Raw genomic sequence first — 26,228 nt, 5'->3', positions numbered from 1 at the left:
TGACCTTTGCTCAGACCACATACTCGTGGGGAGTCCCTAGGCAAGGACCCTGGCCTAAGAGGGCACTGCAGGTGCAGGGGGAAGACAGGGGAGACCCTCTGCTGTGCCCCACTTGCTGTGCCTTCCCATTGGGGCTGTCGCCTAAAGGGACACGCTGGCTCAGGCGGAGGAATGATCCGCAAAAGGCTCCTTTGCTGCCTCAACTGCACCGGAGTGGGCTTCCATGCGGATGCCATTGCAGAGGCACTCTTCAATTCCCTCTGGGGTAACAAAACTCACGTTTGGGAGGAGCAGCACTCCAGCTCTGCTATGGTCAACCAGGCTCAGTTCATCCTGCTGTGGGGCACAGCGTGAAAGCAGAATTAAGCCAAGCTGCTTCTTGCAACCTTACCTGAATGTTGCTGATGAGGTCGTTGGTGAGCTGGCCCAGAAGCGAGCGAACGTCCTCGATGGTGTAGCCCATCAAAGGGTCCACGGTCACTTGCTCTTCAGCTGGCACTTCTGCAAGAACGCCTTCTGGCCCCTAAAAGAGGACAGGCAGATGCTCACCAAGCGGCCCCTCTCATCACAAGGGCGAATGGCCTGCTAGAGGAGGTGGAGTCACATGCCCCCCCACACCTCGGCCACTAACAGATTTCCTGCTGTCACTCATGGCAGGAAACCCTCCCAAATTCTCTACCTTTGTCCAGTTTTTGGCAGAAGCAGGAAAGATGAGGGCTGTGTGTGTGAGAGAGAGAGAGAGAGAAAGAGAGAGAGAGGGAGGGAGGGAGAGAGAGAGAGAGAGAATGAGAATGAGAATGAGTGTGTGAGTGAGTGAAAGGGTGCAGGGAACCCAATGTTGCTACTACGTCCTTTAAGCCAGGAAGAGGTGGGACATTTTGGGAGGCTGAGAAGATGCCCAGGCTGGGGCAAGGTCCTCTTTTGGTTACTCAGAGGCCTCCAAGCTTCATAGGGGAAGGAGCTGATGAGGGAGCCTCTCAGTTAAGGCCACCAAAACCGTCTCCTGGGAACGCAAGCCAAGGAATGGAAGAGTTCAGCGATGGCAAGATGGCATTTTGCTTTCTTCCCCGGAGACCTCCACTTACCTTGGCCTCCTCCTCTTCCTCCTCCTCCTCCTCTTCCTCCCCTGCAGTCAGAGCTACGAACTTGAAATAGATGTCGCTAGGTAAGCCTTCTTCCAAGGGGGCAGGAAAGGGCATCTTTGAGGGCTTGACTAGTTCTACCACTTTCTGTTAAGAAGAAATAAAATGGGGAAAAAAGCATGAGAGGTTAGAGAAGAACAATGCCACCAATGGTGCACAATTTGCTGATGGCTTTTTCAAGAAAGGAAGTCAAAGGCCCAGACCATGCCGCCTCTTTTGTTACTCTCCCAAGTGCTGGAAGCCTCCCTGAAGTCCTTCTCAGATCTGCTCTCCAGGCTTGGTAACTAACAACCGTTTTGTCAGAGGGGAAAGCCGGATTCGCTCAACCACCACGGCAGAATAGGTTGTAAAATCAGGCATGACTCAACAACCGCAATGCTTAGCATCCCATTCCCAATTGTGGTCATAATTCGAGGGCTACTTGTATTCTGAACTGCCAAGGTAAAGGAAGGAGAGGGGCTGGAAGGCAAAGGATTGTAACCCTCTGAGAAGCCTCATCCAAGGTTGCCCTGCGCCCAAAGACCCCCTCAAGCCCCCCCCAAAGAGACAGTGGGAAACGTCAGAGAGATCAGTCCTTCTCTCTGGGCGATCTGGCAAAACCTAGTCTGCGGGGCCTGAAAGAAGCAGAGAGCACTCAGGTTCAACCGTCTGTGTCTCAAAATATGAAACCAAATGCAACTGTTCAAAACTTGTGGCAAAGGAGAGACCTTTGTTGGAAGGGCAAATGACTGAACATAGATGATGCTAGGAGAAAGGATACAGCTGGTCCATAAATACCCCAGTGGCCTCCATCCTTCTTTAAGCACAAGAGTCCCTGCCTTTTCCCTTGCTGGCTGCGGTCTCCCAATTTTTGCTTCTTCCCAATGGCTTCTCCATTGTTTTGGCTTGGCAGTTGAATTCAGTTGCCACTCAGTTGCCACTCAGAAAGTCTAGCAATTCAGTCCCAAACATGGCTTGTATCTGCCCTCCACATGTGCCTTTACACAGATGGATTGGTGGGTCCCAATGATTCTGTGCACAGAATTTTCCTGGCGTGGGTCGGTCTCCTCCGTCAGCTCCTCATTCAAACAAGGAGCATGTTTTGTTAATCTCTGCAACATTCGGCCAGGTTTTAAATGCACTTGTAGTTGCAATTTACAATAAAAAGGAAGCCTTTTGTTGGCAGCAGAGATTTCTGAATAAAACTAAGCTTTGGGGACAGAATGTTGTGATCCGGCAAGGCTGATTTCTTTTTATATTCTGCATTCCTAACAAGTCCAAGAGAAAATCAGCATGAATGAATTGTGAAGAGAGCCTCGAGCCAAACGTATTTAAATGAATCTTTCTGATGCAATGCTTTTCTTTAAGCAGTACAATTAAGGCGTTGTATTTCCTTTAAACAAAACCTCATGTATACCATTACCATTGATTATATCGTGAAAACTATTTAAAACCGAGGAGACAAGGTCAGCATTACAATCCTGTTTTTATTTTAAAGTTACTCTTTTTTTCCCCCAAAGAGAAATTTATTGTTTGTTCAGCATGGAAAGGGCTTTGAGGGAACGAAGCTCACATATAACATTCTAAGAAAATCCATCCTGTTAATTTATTTAATGGCTGAGACACAGGCACCCACCCACCCCATTTGCTGAATGCTTTTCCCCTCCCTTGGCCATTTGTCACCCATCACATTTCAAACAGAAGAGAACCGATGCTGGATCAGTGGATTCTGCAAATCTCCCTCTTTGGCCAACCCCAGACCGACCTCCGTGTTCCAACAGCAGCAACAAAGAAGCTGCCACACAGCTCCAGAAAGCCCTTTTAGCAATTTCCACTGCAGACATTAGCCTAGACCACGTGTCTCAATCTCAGCAAGTTTAAGATGGGTGGACTTCAACTCACCCGGTTGCCATGTTTGAAGAAAACTGATTTACACCAACAGGTTAAGGCTCGGCTGGTTGGGGAATCCTGGGAGTTGAAGTCCCCCCTCCCTCCCAACCGACACATCTCAATATTAGCAAAGCAATTTCATCCCTCTTTTTGCTTCCTCGGTTTGAGAGTCTTTAAGTCACTGGCTGCCCTGAATTCCAAATTCTACTACACCTTACACCTGCAGGAGAGCCTTTGTGGACTGGACAGCCATGTGTTTTCCACCCGTTGGTATTCCCTTAGGGGTGGAAACATCCCAGGGATTTCGGAATAGCTTCTCTGGGGAATCAGGGAGTTTCTTGGCTCCTCTTCACCCTCAAAAGCTACATATTGGCCTTTGCCTGTTTTGGCCTTTGATCTGCCTTGCCTACAGCCACCCTTGCAAGGACCCAAGACTTCCTGCAGGGTGAAAAGGAAACCCTTGTAGCTTGGGTTCTTAGAAAGGCCCAATGTCAATCAAGCAAACATGCAGAGTGATTGGATCTTTGGAGGCAGAAGTCTGTAAGTCAAGGTGAGCGTTTCAGCAGCAATGCATCTAATCCTAGTAGAAGCTCCCCCTAAAATCCAGGGGAAATCCAGATGAATGAGGCAGAGAAGAACCTTTTGCTTTGGATATCTGATGCTTTGGGCAGAAATAGGAAACCAGTCTAGCCAAGTATTCTAATTAAGTTTTTTCTTTCTTTGTAACATAAATTGTTTCAACTTCTACCCTCAAAATGACGCTAGAGCACTGCACACTAGAACAACAAGACACAAGGACAGTTTTCCCCCGAATGCCATCATCACTCTGCTTAAACAACTAATTCCCACAACACTGTCAAACTATTTACTAAGAGTGAATTACTATTATTCTTCTCTCCCTTCCTGTTACCTATCTCTTCCCACTTATGGCTATATCCATGTTGCTTGTATCTTTCAATTATATTGTTTTTATTTGTTTCCTAGTACGATTTGATAGCTTATTAGTAACCTTGACTATCACTAAGTCTTGTATCTTATGATTCTTGATGAATATATTTTATTTTTTCTTTATTTAGAATCCCCTCACAGTCTCATGGTCGTAATGAAATTGCAGCATCTCCCATCTTCCAGGGGGGCTGTGCTATTTGCAGAGGATGGTGGCCATCCTGGAGCCTGCTTGGAGCAGCGCACAGCCGAGAAAACCGGGATGCCCAGAATGTGATTTCAAGAAAAAAGAGCTCTGGAGATGAATCAAAAGCAGCAGATGAAATAAATACACGCAACAACCCGCAATGTTCAGGGTAGAGTACAAATATTTAGGTTTGTGGCTGGGAAACGATTGGAAAGGAAAGGCTTTTTATATATATATACTTGCTTTTTCATACTTGCGCTTTGTGCCTTTAAGTTTCTGAAAAAATCTGTTAAAAGCTTAAATGATTATTTAAAAAGCCACTGATTTCTAAGAAGTGAGAATATAAACTAAATCATTTAGTCTGGATGAGGATAGTTTTTGCCAAGCTTGCTCAATTATTTGCAAGCTCTATGTGCTAACAACACATTTCTGTTTGGGGAGAGTAAAAGAGGATCCAGACACGTCTGGGCTCGTTCAAAGGAAGAATACAATAAAGTGCTGTGACTCATGAGTTATCAAGGAGATATTTATGTAATATTAAAATCTGCTCCTGATCTGCAGTTAGCAAGCATTTTATTCTCTCTGCTGCAATTCAGATCCATGTTTGCCTCCCACCCACAAAGTCCAGATGGAATATCTTGGCCCATTCTTGGCCTTCTAGATAGACACCATTGTATTCTGAAGCTTGGTTTCAAAACAATGAGGGGTAGAAACTTTTCCAAAATGGAATGAGAGCTTGAAAATAGCCTGTGGCCACACATATATGTTTCGGAATTATTCTATGTACACAGCTTCTGTTGCTCCTCCATTTTTAAAATTACAGATACATAAAGCACCACTGATTTTTTTTCCTGGTCTCCTAAAGACCATGATCAGCACAAAGGAATTTTAATGTTATCAAACCTTAAGAATCACATATCGCCTGTATTTTAATTATGGAATTGTATTCACATTCCAAATTTTTTTGCATCTGCTGGTTCCGAAGAGACAAAGAATCACTGAAAGTGCAAACATCTCTGTTAGTGAGTATCAGCATTCAATTTTAAGAGATGTGCACCATCAGCTCAATCATCTACGGTTTCTATTTCCTCCCCTCCATATTTAACCCATTAATTACTGCCATAAAAAACACCATCAATGTGACAGTACTTTCCCTGAGATATTAAATAGCTTTGAAATGTTCTTCCCCTGCCCAAATGTGCTTTCTGCACTGTGTCTTCTCCTCTTCCTCCACTGTCCAACTAAAGAATCTTCCTTCACCCTCAAGATTTATCCTTCTCCACAGAAGGACGGAGCATCCTTAGCTTCCCCCCTCGATGCTCGATCCAGATTGGGTCATACTGACAGCCCCACCTCTGCTCTGATACTGTCCCTGACAGATTTATCTCCCTCTTTCCAACTGGCATATTCTGCATCTGGATCTTCCAAGGACCACGACTGGACCAGCATTAAAGAGGTCAGACAACTTCGTCAGCTGCCACCATTCCTGCTCCAGTCGGTCTGGCCTCTGATGGGGATCCTGGAAGATGCAGCCCCACACATCTGGAAGGGGCCCAGGACGGGAAATGCTGAGGTTGACCTTCCAAAGTTTGTTCTGGACTTCTGAGTCCTCACCGGTACCATCTAAGGCAGGGGTCTCCACCCTTGGCAACTTTAAGACTTGTGGACTTCAACTCCCAGAGTTCCTCAGTCAGCTTTGCTGGCTGAGGAACTCTGGGAGTTGAAGTCCACAAGTCTTAACGTTGCCAAAGTTGGAGACCCCTGATCTAAGGTGCCCAAAGGAGCTCCTTCCCAGCAAAAGCATGAAGCACTTCTAGCTTTTTAGCTGAAAGAAACCAGTGTAGGAAAATAAACTTTAAGAATCTTAAAATTAGAAGTAGCAGGACATAAATTCTTCAAAATTACAGAAACTGCATGTTAGAGTTTATTTTATAAATATTATGCTTTTAGCTAAATGTGTGCTCAACAAAAAGATTTAAAGACTGTAAAGATTTAAAGGGGATTAGAAGATCTAATGGAGACTGGGGGTTTGGCAAAGTTGATTGACTGGCCTGCCTCCCCCTGGCCTGTATCCATTTTCCCCTCCCCGCCGCGGCCTGGTTATGGGCGTGGTTGGGGCTGTGGCCATTTGATCTGGACCTTATCTGCACCGGCACTGGACTGCATTGGACTTATTGGACCCCTGACCTGACCTGACTATAATTGTCCCCCGGTTTCCGGCTGTATCATCAGTCCCAGTCACATTGATAATGCCTTGCTGTGAGGAGAGGCTTAAGCCTGGCTGTGGTCACCGAGGGAGTCACCTTGCTGTTATTGCCACTGAATTAGACCTGTCAATACCAGCCGCCGTGAGAGGGTGGCTTGGTCATTGCTTTTCGGGGCATCGGCTTGAGACTTCTCTCCACTGCTGTGAGAGGACAGTGGAGTCCCGGTTTTGATCCGTGCCAAAATGGTGAACTGTCTCTCCCGGACCTTTAAATGTACCATCATTGAATCCTTAGCCTTATTCCATTTCCCCAGGCGGACTTGCAGAAATGTATTCACCGGCTGAGCTCTTTGCCTTGTGAGACTCCCCCCTCTCGCAAGCCTGGCCTTCCACGTTATCGAAGGCCTACCTCGATGAAGGGCTTTGGAACCCAGAGAGGTGGCATGTCGCGAAGAGGGGGTTGAGGGGTTTTTTATGTAAAGTTTTAACGAATGTCTTAAGGGGTTCCGGGGGGGGGGAGGGTTGGATCAGAAGTAAGGCCCTGGGTATGGGGGATAACCCACTAAGGGGAGGGCCAGGTATGGCTGTGGAGCACGGCACGGTGGGTGGGGGGCCCGGGGTCAAGGGGGGGGCTAAAGTTCATCCAGATAAAGCTTTTACCATCAGTACTGTGGGTGGGAGGGGTAGATATGGCGGGAGCAGGGGGCCATATCATGTTAGGGGAGCACGCGCCCGCTGTCTTCGAGCGGTGGCGCACTCCGGCCCCCAAAGCTCCACTTGTTCTCCAGGTGGCACAGATCCTCAGGGCCCTGGCCTCCGTCTGATGTTATGCAATGCCAGGTCTGTAGTAAATAAAGCCCCCCTCATTTGTGATCTTGTTCAGGAGGGGGGAGCGGACCTGGCAGGTATTACGGAAACCTGGTTGGGCCAAGAAGGGGGGGGTCCCTCTCGTTGAAATGTGCCCACCAGGTTTCCGTGCATTCCATCAGCCGAGGTTGCAGGGTAGGGGCGGGGGGGGGTAGCGGTTATTATTAATGAAGGTCTGAGACCGAGGGAGGCCACTGTTCCTCAGATGGCCGGCTGTGAATCCCTCCTTGTGAAATGGGGTCACGGGGTTCAGATGGGTTTGCTGATCACGTACCTGGCTCCCTGCCATGTGGCAGCAGCCCTGCCCGAGCTACTCAGCGTCATCGCCGCGGTGGCGGTTGAGACCCCTAGGCTTATGGTCATGGGGGATTTCAACTTGCCGTCCGTCGGTGAGGCATCTGAGGTGGCTTGGGAGTTCATGGCTTCCATGACAGCCATGGACCTGACCCAGTTAATTCATGGCTCTACCCACACGGGGGGAAACACGCTGGATCTGGTTTTTGTCTCTGGACAGTGGTTGAGTGATCTTGAGATAGGGGATATAGTTGCCGAGCCCTTGTCATGGTCAGATCACTCTCTCCTTCGTCTTGACCTCCGAACCACTGCACCCCGCCGCAGGGAGGCGGAGCCGGTAAGATGGTTCCGCCCCAGGCGCCTGATGGAACCTGATAGGTTTCAGATGGAGCTTGGGTCATTTCCTGAGGCTCTGGCACACGCCTCGGCTGGAGACCTAGGGGCTGCCTGGGATAGGGCAGCCACTGGAGCCTTTGGTCGTGCCTTTGCGGCCTCTGACCCGGCGCCGATCTCATTTGGCTCCTTGGTTTACTGAGGAGCTAAGGGAGTTGAAGCGCCGGAAAAGACGCCTAGAGAGTAGTTGGAGGGCCAGTCTTTCAGAATCGGACTAGACACTGGTAAGATCCCATATTAGGAATTACCTAATGGCGATAAAAGCAGCGAAATGTAGCTATTTTGCTGCTCTTATTGCATCATCAGATAACCGCCCGGCTGCCCTGTTTAGGGTGACCCGCTCCCTGCTCCACCAGGAAGCGTGGGAGGACCCCTTGGAGGGTAGAGCCGAGGATTTTGTTCAGTATCTGCATGACAAAATCACTCAGATCCGGGAAGACTTGGACTCCGACTGGGTAGTCTCAGGGGGAGGGACTGGGGCAGGTCTTGAGAATGTTATCTGGGATGAGTTTGATCCTGTGACCCCTGAGGACGTGGACAGGATTCTGGGTAGACTGAACATGACCACTTGTTTATTAGACCCGTGCCCCTCCTGGTTAGTGCTGGCTTCCCGGGAGGTGACGCGAGGCTGGCTCCAGGGGATTATAAATGCTTCGTTGGGTGAGGGTGACTTCCCCGCCGCCTTGAAAGAGGCGGTGGTGAGGCCTCTCCTCAGGAAGCCTTCCCTGGACCCAGCAGTGTTGGCTAATTATCGTCCGGTCTCCAACCTTCGTTTTGTGGCGAAGGTTGTTGAGAGTGTGGTTGCGCGACAGCTCCCCCAGTACCTAGATGAAGTGACGTATCTGGATCCGTTCCAGTCGGGCTTCAGGCCTGGGTACAGCACGGAAACAGCATTGGTCGCGTTGGTTGATGATCTCTGGAGGGCTCGGGACAGGGGCTGCTCCTCTGTCCTGGTCCTATTAGATCTCTCAGCGGCTTTTGATACCATCGACCATGGTATCATGCTGCACCGGCTGGAAGAGTTAGGGGTGGGGGGCACTGTTTTACGGTGGTTCTCCTCCTTTCTTTCTGACCGGTTGCAGTCTGTGTTGGCAGGGGGGCAGAGGTCGTCCCCGAGGCCCCTCATATATGGGGTGCCACAGGGGTCGGTCCTCTTGCCCCTTCTGTTCAACATTTATGTGAAGCCGCTGGGCGAGATCATCCGTGGTTTCAGGGTGAAGTTCCATCAGTACGCTGATGACACCCAGCTGTACATCTCCACCCCGGACCACCCCAACAATGCCCTTGAAGTGATGTCCCGGTGTCTGGAGGCCGTGTGGATCTGGATGGGGAGGAACAGGCTCAGGCTCAACCCATCCAAGACCGAGTGGCTGTGGTTTCCGACGTCCCGATATAGTCAGTTGACGCCATCGCTGACTATTGGGGGCGAATCGCTGGCCCCCACGGAGAGGGCTCGCAACTTGGGTGTCCTCCTGGATTCACGGCTGTCTTTAGAAGAGCACTTGACGGACGTGACCGGGAGGATTTTTCATCAGGTTCGCCTGATCCACCAGTTGCGTCCCTTTCTGGATCGGGACTCCCTACACACAGTCACTCATACCTTCGTCACCTCCTGCCTGGACTATTGTAATGCTCTCTACATGGGGCTCCCCTTGAGGAGCACGCGGAGGCTCCAACTGGCGCAGAGTGCGGCCGTGTGGGTGGTTATGGGAGCAATATGGCGCTCCTGTGTAACACCTCTCCTGCGTGAGCTGCACTGGCTCCCGGTGGTCTTCCGTGTGCGCTTCAAGGTTTTGGTTACCACCTTTAAAGCGCTCCATGGCTTAGGACCTGGTTATTTACGGGACCGCCTACTACCACAAATAGCCTCCCACCGGCCGGTACGCTCTCATAGAGAGGGTCTCCTCCGGGTGCCATCAGCCAAGCAGTGTCGACTGGCGGCCCCCAGGGGGAGGGCCTTCTCTGTGGGGGCACCCACTATCTGGAACGAGCTCCCCCCGGAGATACGGAGGATCCCGGATCTGCGCACCTTCCGCCATGCTCTTAAGACCCTTTTATTCCAGCAAGCCGGCCTGGCCTAATTTTTCTCCCCTTTCTTTTAAATTTTAAATATTTTAAATTGAAATTTTAATTTGTTTTAAATTTATTGGGATTTTAATTGTCGTGGGCCAATATTATTTAATTTGGTTTTAAATTGTTCTTAACTTTTGTATTTCTGTATTTTATCTTGTGCCTGTTCACCGCCCTGAGTCCTTCGGGAGTAGGGCGGTATACAAATTTAATAAAACAAAACAAACAAACATAATGAGATGCCGTGTGACAGCAGATACAGTGGGCAAAGGGCTCTGGACTTTTCTGCACAGTGTCTCACTTTCTGTTAAAACAACCATCTTTCTTCAGGCTGCAAATTCAATTACTGACTTTATACCAATCCAACCCAGCTACAGAAACCAGCAAATGCAAGGATATGCAATTCTGGGTGTTTTTTTTAAAACATTCCAAAATAGATGTGATTGTGTGAAGAAATTGGTTGTGAATATTCCTTCCCTGTGAAGAGCAACGAATCTCAACTTATTTCCATATTTCTAATTAACACCAACTTAAAAATAAAACTCATGCCATAGCCCACTTTAATCCAAACTGGGAAATACAAAATTCATTTTATCAGAAAACTGACTAGTGGTGATTTGAGAGACTTCCATTTTTCACGTTTGAATTGCTAAAATTAAGTTATTAATGTGCACTTCCTTCTCCTGCAATCAGTGGGAAGAGACTGAAATTTTAGATGTTTCCGGATTTTATCCCTGGATAAAATCTGAAGGATGTGAATGGTCCCAATAGGGACATTTTTGTACCTTGCAACTCCCAGATTCTCCTTCCCTGGAAGATTCACTGAGCACATTCAGTCATGAGAAGCCCCCCTCTGACAAGTGTTTCAGTACCCTTTATTCTAAAGTCCTTTAAAATCCAAAAGATGCCATGTGCCCACTTAGTTCCCCTGAAGTCATGGAGAAGGACAGTCAAGGGCGTCCACAGGGTATGGTGACGAAAGTCAAGATAGAACCAGACAGTAATGACTGAAGCTCATGCCTAGAAAACAAGCACAGCTTCCGTCACCTCTCTCTGATCAAAATGAATGAATCCTGTGGACACCTGTGAGGGGAAAGAGGAACTCAGAACTTCCCTGGGAGGACCATGCCTGGTTGAGTTTGTCTCTGATCAAGGTGGAGGCCACAAAGCTTCCTAAAAGTGGGCAAGTGGTGTCATAATAACCCTCCAGTTTGGGAGCCTTCCATTTTACTTTCAAGTATCTCCAAACTTCAGTCAGAGCAAGGGGAACCATCACCCACTCACCTGGGCTCTTCCCAAGGCATCTGCCTCACAAATAAACTTATCCTAGGTGACAGACAGGGCCAGGCAAAACCTTTGTGAGGTGTACCTCTCTGGGGCTACATCTGGAAAACTCCATCCTATTCTCCCATGTTACTGCCAGCTTAGGAAATACTGCTGCTTTCACTTTCTCCAGTTGTTCCTTCCACAGCTCCTGGATGTTCTCCCTGCAGTCCACTTCAGTGCAAGAAATAAAAAGTGTGCAAGAAAAGTGAAGACAGAAAATGACCTGTCTGGTGCAGCTGTTCACACAACAGCAATGGCGGAGCCACAGCCCCCCCACCCCATGTCATATCCCTGCTATTCTGCTATAATTCCACTCCTCTGATAAACAGATGGTTGCATCAAGTAAGTACATTCCTTCCAGCCAAACAAACACGGAGTATGAGGTTATTACAGGGGGATAAACAAAATAAACCTCCAGGTTAGTTAGCTATCGCAGCTTTGTCATCTTGCTCATTCGGAACAAATAAATTCTAAAACTTTATCTTGTGTGGGGAGATGATTTGACCCATTGGCCACCATTGGCCATGCTTCGCACCAGGCTGATTCTTGGGTTGGTTTTATTGGATCTTATTGAACTTATTTAAAATGGAAGGTGCACCGATTAGATTCACAATACGCTGCATCAGAGCCTCGGATTCCCCGAGAAAGCCATTCAGGGCATTCATTTCAGGTCTGATATGGCTATAAGGCTTCCAAGCGCCTTGCTGACGTACATGTAAGATGAAAGAAAAACCTTCCCCCTTTTCAAGAATGTATAATCTTTGTTTTCTTTGATGCATCATGGCAATCGGACTGCAATTATATTGCTCAACCTCTCCTGCAACTAATTCCCGTCCTGCACATAACCCTGGATGGAGAAACTGAGCCTAGGATACCTCCAAAGCCTCTAAGCGATGCAAAGCGACAGCTCCTGACCTGCAACTCAGCTAGGGCAACCATCCTTGGCTCCCAGGGGAATGTTGAGGGCAGGTGGATTTCAACGTATGTTTGAACTCAGGATCCTCCAACAAAAGGTTACCAATTAAACATGGATAATTTTAAGAAGCATACGTTTTGTTTCGTTCTTCTCTGTCAGAGCTGAGATGAGCTGGAAGGTGGAGTTAAAATTGTCATCAGTTTGGAGTCATTGCGTTGCCATAAGCGACCCAAGGCCAGCCCCCCTTGAATTCTGTTGACCCTCATCTAGTGCCAATTTAGATTTTACCCTTAGTTGACCCTCATCTAGTGCCAATTTAGATTTTACCCTTATTATTGCTACTTGTGTACAAGTAGCAATAATAAACTCTTCTGTGCTTTGAACTTAACTCTTGTTCCTGGTTATTTGCACCAGACATTCTCCTACCTTTCAGCTTGATGAGGCTTCATAAAAATAAGACAAGTGACAGTGGCCTCCACCTTTCCACCCTGACCTCTTTGAGACCTTCATGTGGGTCTTTAAATGAGAGCCAGGCAAGCAGTGTTTATTATGATATGTTCTTTGGATCTCCTTTACCTTAAAAATCCCCGGCCTCATAATGTTACCGCTATGCAAAACAAAATCACCCTAGTCACACACAATCTCCATCAAATTGTCCCAAGTGAAGACACTGCCAATAATTCTGACAAATGGCCTAAAGGACACGAGATAGCAGAGTAGCTGTGGATCTGATTGTCATCTCTAAATATTTCATTGCATAAAGGGAGATTGCTTTGCCTCCATCTAGTGACCAAGTTGGGTGAATTTGACATAAAATTGACAGACATCTGTGGAAGGAGAGGAGCATCTAGTCAAAAGAACTGGGTCACAAGGAAGATTTTGAGAGTAAAGGAGGTCATGAATGAAAACATGAATTGTCTTATAAAGCAGAGACATGTCAAGTTGGATGTGTATGGATCAAGTCTATATTTATAACATGTATCCTCTGTCTCCTTCCTCTCATTATCTTTACAGAAAAGGACAGATTATGCTGTACCCTCTCAGATAGAGTAATTCTGCATTTTGTGACATACAATGAGATGAACAGCAACACTGAGTTCTGGGGACAGGTGTGATTCCAGTTGGACTGGCCAGTTCCTGCCTCAAAGTTGGTGGCTCGTGAGCCATTCAAGAGCGTTTCCACAGATGTCCACAACCACAGAGGTCACGGCTGCAGCACCACAGACAGAAAAAGGCAGGCAGTTTTCTGAAGAGAGCTTGACTTTCTGATTCTACTTCCTGCCAACTGCCTGGACAGCAGAAACAGGCAGAGACACCCAGGAACATATTTTAAGTTACAGTTGCTTTAATGATTTGAAAATGTGTTGCTTACTCTTGCAACACTTTTATGGTCTTCATTGGTTATATTTTTTTTTTAATGACTTGGCTCTATGAATTCCTGAAAGATTTTGTAATTTTGATGGAATATAATAATGGGAAACAAATAAATAAGAGTGATGATTCATGTGAAAGTTTTATTGGAGAGCTTAAATAAATGACCTGCCACAATTTAGTTCATGCTTTGGATTAAAGCATGATACTGATAAAAAAAAAAAGAGTGTCCCATTTCCTTTCTTGACCTGAATCTTTGTGTTATTTAGCTCTACCTACAGAAAAGGACTCACTGCCAAGCTGGCTGCGAAGAAGCAATCTCTTGCCACCCGTGTGAAAAGCCAATGAAACAGGTACAGCATATCAGTAAAAGCAACAGAGTTGGAAGGGACCTTGGAGGTCATCTAGTCCAACCCCCTGCTCATGCAGGAGACCTATACTAGGGATTCAAACCGCTGAACTGCTGACCTTCTTGATCAACAAGCTCAGCATCTTAGCCACTGAGCCACCTAGCCAGGCTCAGATCAAGTGCCCAAATGCTTCCGCTGTCTGTATGGCCATAGTCGTTTTGCCACTATTGCCCCAAAGTGTAATATTCCAAAGCTTCATTTTATTAATTTTAAAATTTTACCTACTTTATGATGTACCTGTTTAAATATTATTCTCAAACAACAGAGATGGCTATAACTTTCTTGTTTGTATCTTATGTTGATTGCTTTTATTTAGTATCCTATGACTATCACTTAGTGTTGTAATTTATGATTTATGATTATTGTATTTTATGATAATGATAATGATTTATCACCTGCTGCTTGTATATATACTGAGAGTTTATGCACCGGAGACAATTCCTTGTGTGTCCAATCACATTTTATTTATTTAATATTTATTTAATATAATTTCTATGCTGCCCTATCTCCGTAGGATTCAGGGCGGCTCACAACAAATAAAACAAATCCAATAAAACATAAAATACATAAATATGCATACATAAAATGCATAAATGTATACATATATAATTTAAACATATATTAAAACCCATTAAAATAATAAAAAAAAAACCTCAGTCCAGGCTGGGCGATGTGAACAGCCATGTTTTTAATTCGCGGCGGAAGGTGCGAAGGTCAGGAGCCAACCGAAGCCCCAGGGGGAGTTGATTCCAAAGAGTGGGCGTGCCCACAGAGAAAGCTCTACCCCTGGGGGCCGCCAGCCGACATTGTCTAGCCGATGGCACCCGGAGAAGGCCCTCCCTGTGAGAACGCACCGGGTGATGGGAAGCTGTTGCTGGCTGCCGATGGTCTGACAAGTATCCTGGGCCTAAGCCATGTAGGGCTTTATAGGTCATCACCAGCACCTTGAATCTCGCCCGGAGGGCAACCGGTAACCAATGCAAGTCGTGCAGGAGAGGTGTAACATGGGAGTATCGGGACCCTCCCATCACAACCCACGCGGCCGCATTCTGCACCAGCTGAAGCCTCCTCAAGGACACTTGGCCAATAAAGAATTCTATTCTATTCTATTCTATTCTATTCTATTCTATTCTATTCTATTCTATTCTATTCTATTCTATTCTATTCTATTCCATTCCATTCCATTCCATTCCATTCCATTCCATATTTTCTATTCTATTCTATTCTATTCTATTCTATTCTATTCTATTCTATTCTATTCTATTCTATTCTATTCTATTCTATTCTATTCTATTCTAGTCTTCATTTGGAATAATAATCACACTATTCAAATGTCTTTTCTATGACATTTTAATGCCTGGAGTTAGATTCCCTGTAGCTAGTAGGAAATGCAGAGATAAGGCCAAATTGTGCCCATACTATTCCCACTGCGCAATTACATTTATTCTGGGCTTCTTTGAAAGCAAGCAGATTGTCTAATTTTAGAAAGATAGTCAGATTTGGGAGTAAGGACACAAAAGACAAGACTGTTTGAAGAAATGGGTTTTTAAGAAAAAGTTGTATCTTGATCTCCTTTTGATCTCCAAAAGACAGGATTTCTAAATATTATACACGCAACCCCCCCACCCCACAGAGATGCACCCCCACAGGCACAGCACGGGTCTTGGGGCTCGCGACCTAGCAGGAAACCTCCGGAGGAGAAGAGACATCATACAGAACTTTCTGAGACCCCCACAAGAGGGCACTCAAGGGTCCTTCGGTTAGGCAATTTTTGCAGAACAAAGTAGCCTCTGCACATTATTTTCTAGTTTTCTGAATATTTAATTTTAAAATACCCAAGGAGGAAACTCACACCTCTACAGTTCTCTAATAACAGATGCAGGTGGAAGAACAATCCTGTGAAATGCGCTCTCTGAAGAGGGATTAGGATTGGTTAATTTAGTCTTCCCTCTCTTTGCAAGGGGATCCAAAAACTCTGCAACAAGCCGTTACTCTTGGAACAATGAAAGACAATAATGAGTTAAGATGCCCCCAAGCCAGGAGGCATCACAGCCAGGAATGGACTTGACAAAGGACACCATAAATAATCCAGAGACAGAAACAACCTAAGAACATTACGAAGAGAATATTAATCAGTGACCAAGTGCTTTAGCTTTGTGTCGAAGAGAAGACACCTTTGCCTTCCTGAAGAAGACAGTCTGCAGTCCTCATGGGTCCATCTTCTTCATAGTCTATCAAATTCGTCTCATGGTCTTCTAAATTCAGTATTATGTGACATCAGGAAGTCTCTTTCTCATCTGAGGATGAACAGGGAAGTTTCAAACTCCTCTACCTGCCCCCCACCCCCAAAAACCACTTTTCCCAGCACAGAAATTTTGGGCTTGCATAATCTGGAACTGCGCCGCCTGCAGTCCGATCTAAGCATAGTACACAAAATTGTTTGCTACAACGTCTTGCCTGTCAATGACTTCTTCAGCTTTAACCACAATAATACACGGGCAAACAATCAATACAAACTCAAGATAAACCGCTCCAAACTCAACTGCAGGAAATAGGACTTCAGCAACAGAGTGGTCAATGTCTGGAATGCTCTACCCGACTCCATTATTACATCCTCAAACCCTCACAGTTTCAACCTCAAACTGTCTACCGTGGACCTCACCCCATTCCTAAGAGGTCCGTAAAGGGGGCGTGCATAAGTGCACCAGCGGGCCTACCGTCCCTGTCCTACTGTCCCCATTTATTTGTATTTACTTCCTTTGTTTATGTTTATGTTCATACCTATACTTGTTATGTTGTACATGTTTGACAAGACATGTTGACTAATAATTAAATAAATAAATGGGCCAGTTGCAGAAAAAAAAGCATCAGGCTGAATTCTGCACTGCTGGCCTTCCGTGAATCCCATGAATCTCCTTAATTAGAGAAGAGAGGAGAGATTTGCTGCTCTAAAAGTCAAAACATATTTAATGAGAACTTAAAACTGCATGTCGATCTTCCTCCTCCTCACATTCCTAAGCATTCCCATTGACTTATGTTTTGATAATCCAGCCAGTCAAAAACCACCCAGGATTAACAAACCACAAATATTTAACTCTGAAGAAGCATTTCTTTCAAGGGTTCCACTTAACAGTTAGTGTTCATATCATATATGTTGCTATAGATTTTTTACTGAAATATTTTAAAAAAACATACTTTGATAAAGCTTCAGAGATCTATATGTCTAAAAGTTATTTGATAGGTATTTGGGTACTCTAATTGCTGCTAGAATAATTTCAATTGACTGAAGTCCTTACTTAATGACTGCATTTTGGATTGGCAACTTCATTGTTAAGTGATGCAATTGTTAAGTGAAACATCAGATGACTGGGTCACACTTATGAGGTCAGTTCCATTTAAGGTCATCAAGCGAATCACCCACAGTGGTGAAGTGCAATTTCACACGACCATGGAAATCTCCTATGGAGCATTTTTTTGTGGAGGATGGGAAAAAATGAATTGATTTATGGATTTGTTGATTTAAAAGGGTTGACTATGGGGACATGTTGCAACTTTAAAGTGGAAGGAAAGATCATGAATTTGTTGTAAAGATCTTTTTTCTTTTCTTTTCTTCAGCCTTTTCTACTTCTTTCTTATTTTTCTTTTTTAATGTCACTCTATAAAATTTCATGCTTATCTTATAGTATATGAAAACCTTTAATAACAATTATAAAATGAATACCCACAAGCAGCAGCACCCCTCTATTTAGCAAGCTCCCTCCCTCCAAATTGAATGCATGTTTTTGCAGGTAAGGTATTCAGCAGGTTGCAAATGGTCTGCATTAACACAATATCACCTAGCTTATGTTTGCATTGTCTCACACACAATGCAATTTTGTTAGGGGGGCCCTAAACTCTGGGGGCATCAGAGGGGGATGAAGTTGGCAAGGCGGGACTCCCAGCCCGAGAGAACCAGCTGTCTTCACAACAGGGAGCAGCCCAGGATCCCGGAAGTGAAGGGAAGGCCCAAAACTGAAGCCCAGCATAGTCTTCCAACCCAGCATTTCTCAATATATTCTGGAAAAAAAGGAGTAAACAAATAAAGGGCCAGTGTATGACCTTGGATCACTCCTTTCTCAGTTTTGAACTATTCTGGTTTCTTCATTTTTTGTGTAAACTCTTCCTTCCTGGTCATCCCACAAATTCTTCAAGAGAGAGATGAATGGCCCGTTACAAGTCCCTACTTTTAAGAGTGATGCACACTTTGTTGCAGCCAAAGGTCTTGTGTAATCAATAAAGGAGAAGCAGCTGTCTTTGGGGCGCAATCTTGCCTCTCCCATTTTCTGCCAGAGGGATCATGGGTGAAGCTCCTCTGAGCTCCAAGTCCAGCTTGCCCATCTGGCAGGTTCTCCATCCGTGGACTGGCCATGCCTGCGCTGCAGAATCCCCCCCCCTCTTCTAGCAGGTCTGATAGGAGCAACGGTTGCAGCTGGAGCCTCCTTTAGCAGGGTGCTTTGATGCTTACAAGCCAATCAATACAAATTGGTCTCTTGCAGTCTGTTAGCCACTGTTTATCAAATCACTGGCTTATCAAATTCATTTACCACTTGAAATGCATCGGCTACGTCAACATTCTAACTAGTACAGTTATTACTTTGTCATGTAGTGATGTTTTCAGCAATATTTCCTAGGAACCTTCACTTTCCAGAACATTTGGCTCTAGATCAGTGATCAAAAATTTGTAGGTATTTTGTTGTGCTCAGAAGTCCATGAATACAGTAGATTATTTCATTTTTTTTCTCCTCTTGTCCTTCCCATTTGATTGTTCGCCTCCGTTGCTTTGTGTAACTTATATAGGAAGGATTTCTGCTGCCTTCTAGTTCTGGGGAATCAGTGTTTACTCGGGAAGTTTGCCTTCCCATAGTGCCTTTTACCCCTCCGCATCTGGCAACGCTTCTCTTTGCTTCCTCTCGGTCAACGTGATGTTGTGATGTTGCAGCCCACAATTCTCCAGGAATCCCATTTAACAGATCTAACCTGGTAAATCTACTTTTCAGCTCCGCTTTATCATTGTGAATTCTGTAAATCAGAACTTGCTGATCGAGTGATTTCCTTTTCTTTGTTCCAGTATATTTTTACCAGAAGGTGTTTGTGATCTGAGCCAAAGGCAGCCTCCGGACTTCTATTGCTTGACTCAATAGAGCAGGGGTGTCAAACTCGATTTCATTGAGGGCCGCATCAGGGTTGTGTTTGACCTCGGGGAGGGGGGCATGGGGGCATGGCCAGGGTGGGCATGGCCAGCTCGATGTCACTCCTGTCTGGGGCACCTGTGGTGGCCCGAGTGCTCTGCCAGTGAAAACGGGCTCCCAAGCTCTGTTTTTCCTGGCAGATAGTTGCAGGAGGCTGTGGCAGCTGGAAATGGAGCTTGGGAGCCTGTTTTTGCTGGCAGGTCCTTCACTGTTTCGAAGGCAGCCCCGCGGGCCAGGTCTAAGTACGCCATGGGCCGCATTCGGCCCCCGAGCCTTGAGTTTGACACCCCTGGAATAGAGGGTCTCTATCATTGCTTGCAGAGCAAATGGTCAGTCTGATTTCAGTGTGATCTGTCCAGGGCTAACTATGCACAGGACCATCACTTAGGCAATGGACAGTGATGTTATTTATGACCAATACTGGATTTTCTTGGCCGAATGCTCTTAATGGGTCAGCAGTTTCATTCTCCCATAATACCAGAAGCAGTTTTCCTTCCAGGCTCCTCTCGTTAATTTGGTACTGTGTCAACTGGCTCTTGAAACCCCATCAAAAGAGTCCAACTTCTCCTTCCATTGTGATTGGAGCTGAGATTCAGGTGGTCCTAATATTGACTAGTTTCTCTTGGAGATGCCAAGATGGATGTCCACATTTTGTTTTCTTCACTCTGCTGTGATGCAGAGTTTTTTCTGTTTTAATTCTTCGTCTTATTTTGTTTCATCTCAGACACTGGGCCAGGTGGCCAATCAGAGTGTTTCTTCAAAGGATGCCAGACTGATTCCATTACTACTCAGGGGCACCAAAAAGTAACTGGGAAATATGTGTTTTTATATTGTATTTCATCTTCAGGAAGAAGAGCAGCATTTGAATGATTTTTTTGGACTCAGGGGCCAGAACGACTCGACCAGATTCTTTTTTTTTTTTAAATAATCTTTATTTACATTTTTCATTAAAAAAAAACAAAAAATAACAACACACCATATAAATAACATATAAGACAACATAACAAATAACAAACATATCTGCAAGTACATTATGTTCCGAGGGAGACAGAACAACTTATATCTCTTTATACATCAATTAGGTCTATCCGACCTCACTTTATTAGTATAATATAGATTTCTCAGTTAATACCTTTTCTCTTTTCAATTGGGTTGTGGTTTTCTCTTCGCTAGCCAAATATATAATTTTTCCCAGGATAAACATGTTTGTGTTTGATCTTTATCTTTTAATTTTTTAGTCAATTTATCTGCTTCCGCACCAGATTCTTGATATCTCCTTCAGCTTCCCTCCAATCACGACTGCTTCAGTCGCTCTTCCAGCCAAGCATTCCCGAGGCTCTCAGGCCTGCAGCCCCAGGATCCCCTCAGCTTTGTCTCCTTGCTGGCCGGACCTGCCTTCTTGGCCAGCCACTAGTGCTTAAAACTGTCAGATCTGATGAAGCAAATTCATCTGCCTTTGGGAGAGGTTGCCTGTTGCACCTCTGTGTGAACTACTGAGGACCTGAGTTGGCTAGTTCCTTTCTTTTTATGGATCACAGTGAGGATAGCAACTGACGCAGAAAAACAACCGTTTTTTTCTGGGTCACATCCTGAATGTTTGGCATTTATCATGGTGTCATGATCAAAGTGAGCTCAAATAATTATGACACAACAAGAAGAGAAACTTGACTGTTTATCAACATCTGAATAATTCTTTTTTCAACAGAGGGTTCAAGAAAAGGGCTTTTGAGCAATCCTGTCAAGTTTTCTGGAGATGTTTTGCTTAAGGAGCAAAATCCCAAGCATGTTTCTCTCTTATTTCATTTTTCTTTAATGTTAAACTATAGGTGAACTTTTAACACTGTTAATTGAAATCATATTGCTTGAATTAGCATTCATAAGATATTGGAAAAAAGAATTCAACAATTATATTTCTGTTTGTAGGTTACGTTACTAATATTATTATGTTTCTCCAAAGAGGAAGAAGAAAGAAAACCAGAAAGAACTGTTTTGTAAGCAGATAATTCTTCCAAACTCTAAAAATTGGCTCTAAAAATGAGATTATTTAATTCAGCAAAGTGCGACTTGGGTAACAGACATTTGAAAAACTGAATTAAAATTGTGCACAAGCCAGAAAGGAAGGAAAGGAACCCTTGGTGGTGGTGCTGGTACCAGCAGCAAAATTCTCACATGAAACCAAATTCCATAATTTGAAAATGAGCTTTTCCTTTAACAATTCTGCCCCCTCGGTGCTGCCAGGAAGAGAGGGGGAAAAGCCCCCTTTCCCCCCCATCACAAATGAGTCGCTCTGTCCAAAGGAAACGAAGACCAATTTGGAAGCAGCCCAAGTATGTGAACACCAAGGAGAGCATTAAGTTAATGTAAATAGTTTCTGTTTTGCAAACTGAACTCCAACAGATGATATTGGATGACTGTAAATTTTATGGCAGAGCACTTTTAATAATACACTTTTGTGTGTGTGTGCGGGTGCACGCATGTGCGTGTGATGGGGAGGGAGAGGGAGAGAGAGAGAGAGGGAGAGCAGAAGCAGAATCTACACCATGTCCAAACCCAGAGTATAATGCTCTGGGAAGCTTTGAGAGGCCTTTAAATTCCTCCAGCAGGGGCTGAATGAGAGGTCTCACAGCTGGGTCACTGAACCAGTCAGCTGGGTCATAAAACACAGATTATTCCATCATGGTGATGGAAGCCCAGAGGGATAAAACTACATTTGCCAACCATGCCATGTTATTAAGACTTGTTTCAAAGCAAGAATCGGTCCAAACACTTTCGCCTTGTTTCCTCAAAGAACTGTGGGACCGCATCACCCTCAAAATCACATTTCTAAGTGTCCCCCCCCCCAGCTCTATAAAAGGCAGACAATAATACATCACCATCACTAAAATAGATTAGGACCCCCTCCCCCTGCCAACATGGCTGATAATCACGAAAGCTTCTATGCAGCTATTGACTAAGTGAGGGGAAGAGTCATTCCTGGGTGTGATATTTTGCTGTATTCAGTTCTGCTGAATTCGTGAATTCCACTTCAGCTCCCCGAATACATAAACTGCAACCCCGTAAAAATGATAAATTAAATCAGTTGATAACTGATTGCAAAGTTTCACACAGCTGAGTTAAGAACATTTCTGTTATATCATTGTAATGCAGCACAATTTTTGTGTGTAATTGCACAGAAATAAGAACATTATGGTTAGAATCCCAGCCCAAGTCAACAATCCACTGGGCTAATGCCTACAACAGATTTCCTACAAAGATCAAAATAAAACATCAGATCCTACATGAAAAACTCAGTAAAGAGCAGAGGGTTGGAGAGAAGCAGAAGTTCAGCAATGGTTTGCAAAACGCCTGCTGCATTCTCCTTGTGGGAAACTCTGATGATGTTATCTAGTTGGGTCTGCAAATAACAACAACAACAACAACCAAGCTCAGAGAGCACCAAGGACCCTTCATGCTAGGAAGTCCTCAGCAGGAAGCCCCCTTCTAGAGGAATGGCTTTTTGGCATGGCCATCAGAGTGTCTCCCCCTCCGCCTGCACCGCCCCAGCAATGCACAGCCCACTGCTCTGAGCACCCCCTTCCTTGTCCCTTGGGTTGGGGCCCCCAATCAAGGCAAAGAGCACTGCTTGGCCCCATTCCTCCTTAGCTGCAGTAACAAGCCCTGGCAACAGGGGGTGTTGCTCTCACAAACACTGTCAGCAAATACATTGTTAACACTACAGCCATCAGCCAAAGCAACAATGGGACCATTTATTGTTGTTAATTTCAAATTCCAGAGGAGACAGGCATTACTATATTCCCTTTTATTCTTTTATCCGCTATTCTATGCTTTTAACCCTTGAGCATTTTTGACATAAAGTTGCTTTGAGCTATAGAAAACAGATGCCAGAGAATATGCATTAAAACATCCCACTTAATCATTTCCAGCCGTATGAATTACTTACCTCATCTCCAATCACAACTTCTTCCCTGGGACTGTGGAAAAGATATTCGTACAGTGTATAATGTTGGAATAAACTGAAAGACAAGAAAGTGGACATTTTTTTTTTTTAGGAGCATATGTCAGTTTTGGAAGACAGTTTTCCTTTTTGCCTCCTAACTGCCACATTCGTTGGGGGTGTTCCTTGGAACCCTGACAGCACACAGGGTCCATGTTGCTTCTAAAAAGGGGCTCTTTAACCACACAGCCCAAGACCCTAAAGCTCTAGCTCAGGGGTCTGCAACCTTAAACACTCAAAGAGCCATTTGGACCCGTTTCCCACAGAAAAGAAAACACCGGGAGCCACAAAACCTGGGTGGGCGTGGCCAACTCGACATCACTCCCTTCCACCAGTCACATGACACCCCCCCAGCCACGCCTACCCAGCCAGTCATTAGGACAGAAAACCAGTTGTTAAAAAACACCAGGAATCACAAAACCCTTTTGACATCTCTCCCTCCCTCCCTCCCCCCCTCTCTCTGTATCTCTCTCTCCCACTCTCTCTGTATCTCTCTGTCTCTGCCCCGGTTGCTTCTCCATCCCCCACCATCACCCTTACCTTCTCAGGCCAGGCAAGGAGTGACTGGGAGGGGAGGGAGAGGGGCGGGGCCAGCCAGTGGTGGGATCACTTGACATGGAGCCACAGCAGAGGGCCCAAAGAGCCACATGCAGCTCTGGAGCCGCAGGTTGCTCACACCTTCTCTAGCTAAATTTCATAACCCCAAACCCTGTTCCTCTCTCTTGTTCACTGTTATAAAATCCTGCAGTGAGGTAATAATTCCCACTAAATGCAGAACTAAGTTTGCAGCAAAATTGTATAGCTGTGATTTCTGATCTGCTTCACAAAGCTGCTGTGAAGGTGGAAAGCAAGACATCCCATCACCTTGGAGGGAAGGAAGAAGAATAAATGCATTGTGGTGAGAAATTGTGAGAACTCTAACAGTAACAGAGTTGGAAGGAACCTTGGAGGTCATCTAGTCCAACCCCTTGCTCATGCAGGTGACCTGTACTAGGGATTCGAACCGTCAAACTGCCGACCTCTCTGATCAACAAGCTCAATGTCTTAGCCACTGAGCCACCTACTCTGGAAGGGAGCAGGGTCATTTGCAAAGTAACTTGACCTTCCTTTGTCAGTCAGGTTTTGCTGACCATGGTGAATCCGGGTTGATCCCTTCAGGATGGCCTTGGGATCTGGGCTTTCTGCCTGGGGAGGGGGAGGGGAGAAGAATGTGTCTGCCAACTGACGACTGCCCTTCTTCCCTCTGAACCCAGGCTCATCACCCAGCTAAGAAACGAGGCGGCTTGGGCAACCCCTGGGTTTCTCCTGGTCTGAACAGATTTTCCTTTTTTGTATCAGACACAGAATGCTCTTGACATGCATTCTGGCTGCTATTGAGGGAGAGAGTTTTGGCATAACATGACAAAGGATTACAGATGTGAACTAAACAACAAGGCAGGCTTTTTCACGACAGCCATGTAAGCATCTGAAAGCGATTAATGCAGACGGACATCCCTCCTTTGACTTTTTTCTGTAGGAAAATGTCATCAAAGAGGCCGATGTTGGGGTTGGTGATACAAAGGGAACTGGGTGGGAGAGGAGGGGGACAGTTACCAATCACCTGCCCTGGAAACTGGGCATTTCTCTCTTTTCTCCTTGCAAAATAAATAAATAAATAAATAAAAAATCTCCACCAAAACTAGAGGGAGGAAGAAATTGTCAATATTCTTGGGAAGAAAAAAACCCACCAACTCCATCTCTGGAAACAGATCAAGAAATATTTCTGTCGAGGAATCTAGCTATTTCTTCTACCAAAGACCTCTGCTAAGAGTGGAAGGACCCAGGCAAGCTCCATTTTCAAAGCTCCCAGAGGTTGGGAAGCAGGTTCATTTCATTTCATTTTCTGAAATTGGCTTCTGCTCTGAAAATTAGTTGAAAATTCCACAGATCCAGGCTTCTTCTACTATTTCAAAGCCAATAAACATTTCCATGTATCAAAGGCAAAGGGCAGGGAAGGGCCTTCTGTTGGGGTCTTCCAGGAAGCATCCAACTTGGGCCATCTAGCTTAGGGGTCTCCAACCTTGGCAACTTTAAGCCTTGGAGGACTTCAACTCCCAGAATTCTCAAATTCAACTCCCAAAGCTGGCTGGGGAATTCTGGGAGTTGAAGTCTGCCAAGGCTTAAAGTTGCCAAGGTTGGAGACCCCCGAGCTAGCTGATCCCCCCTCCCCCCTCGAGGAGGAGAAATAAAAGGGGCTTTCTTCCTTCTCTAAGCAAATTAAAGGCATTAGTTTTGCAGTATAAATCCAAATGTGCTCCCTCAAAATATCTTGCTAGAAGATGTCATGTTTCCATGAGAAATGTTAGGGTAAGACATACAAACATTTAATCACTTACTCAATTTATTAAAATCCTAATGATTAATTGACTAATTAATCCATTACCCAGTGAAGGCTATCTAGTTTCATATTACGAGAATTAGTGCCATCAACTTAGCAACTGATAATCAATTTATTTTTTTTTGCTAGTGTAATTACTGGGGGGTTCAAAGTGCCACCAACAGTCAAAACCCAAACCTGACTCATTCATGAAAGCAACACAAGGGACCCCGCACTAGCTTCCCAATGCCCAACCAGCACTGAAGGGCCACCTCCTCCTAGCAGTGCTGAAGGATGAGGAAGGCCTACCTGCTCTTCACGTAATTGATGATGGCTTTGGCTTGATCTACGGTGAAGAACTCAAACCCGCCGCTTATCTCTGAATTGCTCAGCCCGATGCCAGCCATGGTGCTCGCAAGTTCCTGGATGTTCTCTTCCAGGGTCATGTGATAGGCTGCAATGCCAAGGGAAGGAGAGTGAGCACCACAGGTGGGTTTCAGCAGGTTCTGACCAGTTCTGGAGAACCGGTAGCGGAAATTTTGAGTAGTTCGGAGAACCAATAAATACCACATCTGATTGGCCCCATCCCATCTATTCTCTGCCTCCCGAGTCCCAGCTGATCGGGAGGAAATGGGGATTTTACAGTATCCTTCC

At 45.4% G+C, this 26,228-nt stretch overlaps 1 protein-coding gene across 3 annotated transcripts in view; it reads right to left on the bottom strand.

The window, feature by feature from the left end:
• CABCOCO1 (ciliary associated calcium binding coiled-coil 1) overlaps positions 1-26,228 on the bottom strand; it is a 38,459-nt gene that overhangs the window by 6,421 nt on the left and 5,810 nt on the right. For all 3 annotated transcript variants that reach the window (XM_034435315.3, XM_034435316.3, XM_060694158.2), the window contains exons 4-7: positions 25,884-26,028; positions 23,165-23,237; positions 1,086-1,229; positions 392-523 (exon numbers count right to left, since the gene is read on the bottom strand). In XM_034435315.3, coding sequence (XP_034291206.1) covers positions 392-523; positions 1,086-1,229; positions 23,165-23,237; positions 25,884-26,028 — 494 coding nt within the window. The remainder of the gene's footprint in view (positions 1-391; positions 524-1,085; positions 1,230-23,164; positions 23,238-25,883; positions 26,029-26,228) is intronic.

Source organism: Pantherophis guttatus, chromosome 6, assembly GCF_059756535.1.
Source record: "Pantherophis guttatus breed Tessera chromosome 6, ASM5975653v1, whole genome shotgun sequence".
Lineage (NCBI taxonomy): Eukaryota > Metazoa > Chordata > Lepidosauria > Squamata > Colubridae > Pantherophis > Pantherophis guttatus.
Note: the sequence above shows the minus strand (reverse complement) of the source record. Positions and strands in the feature narration are given on the sequence as shown.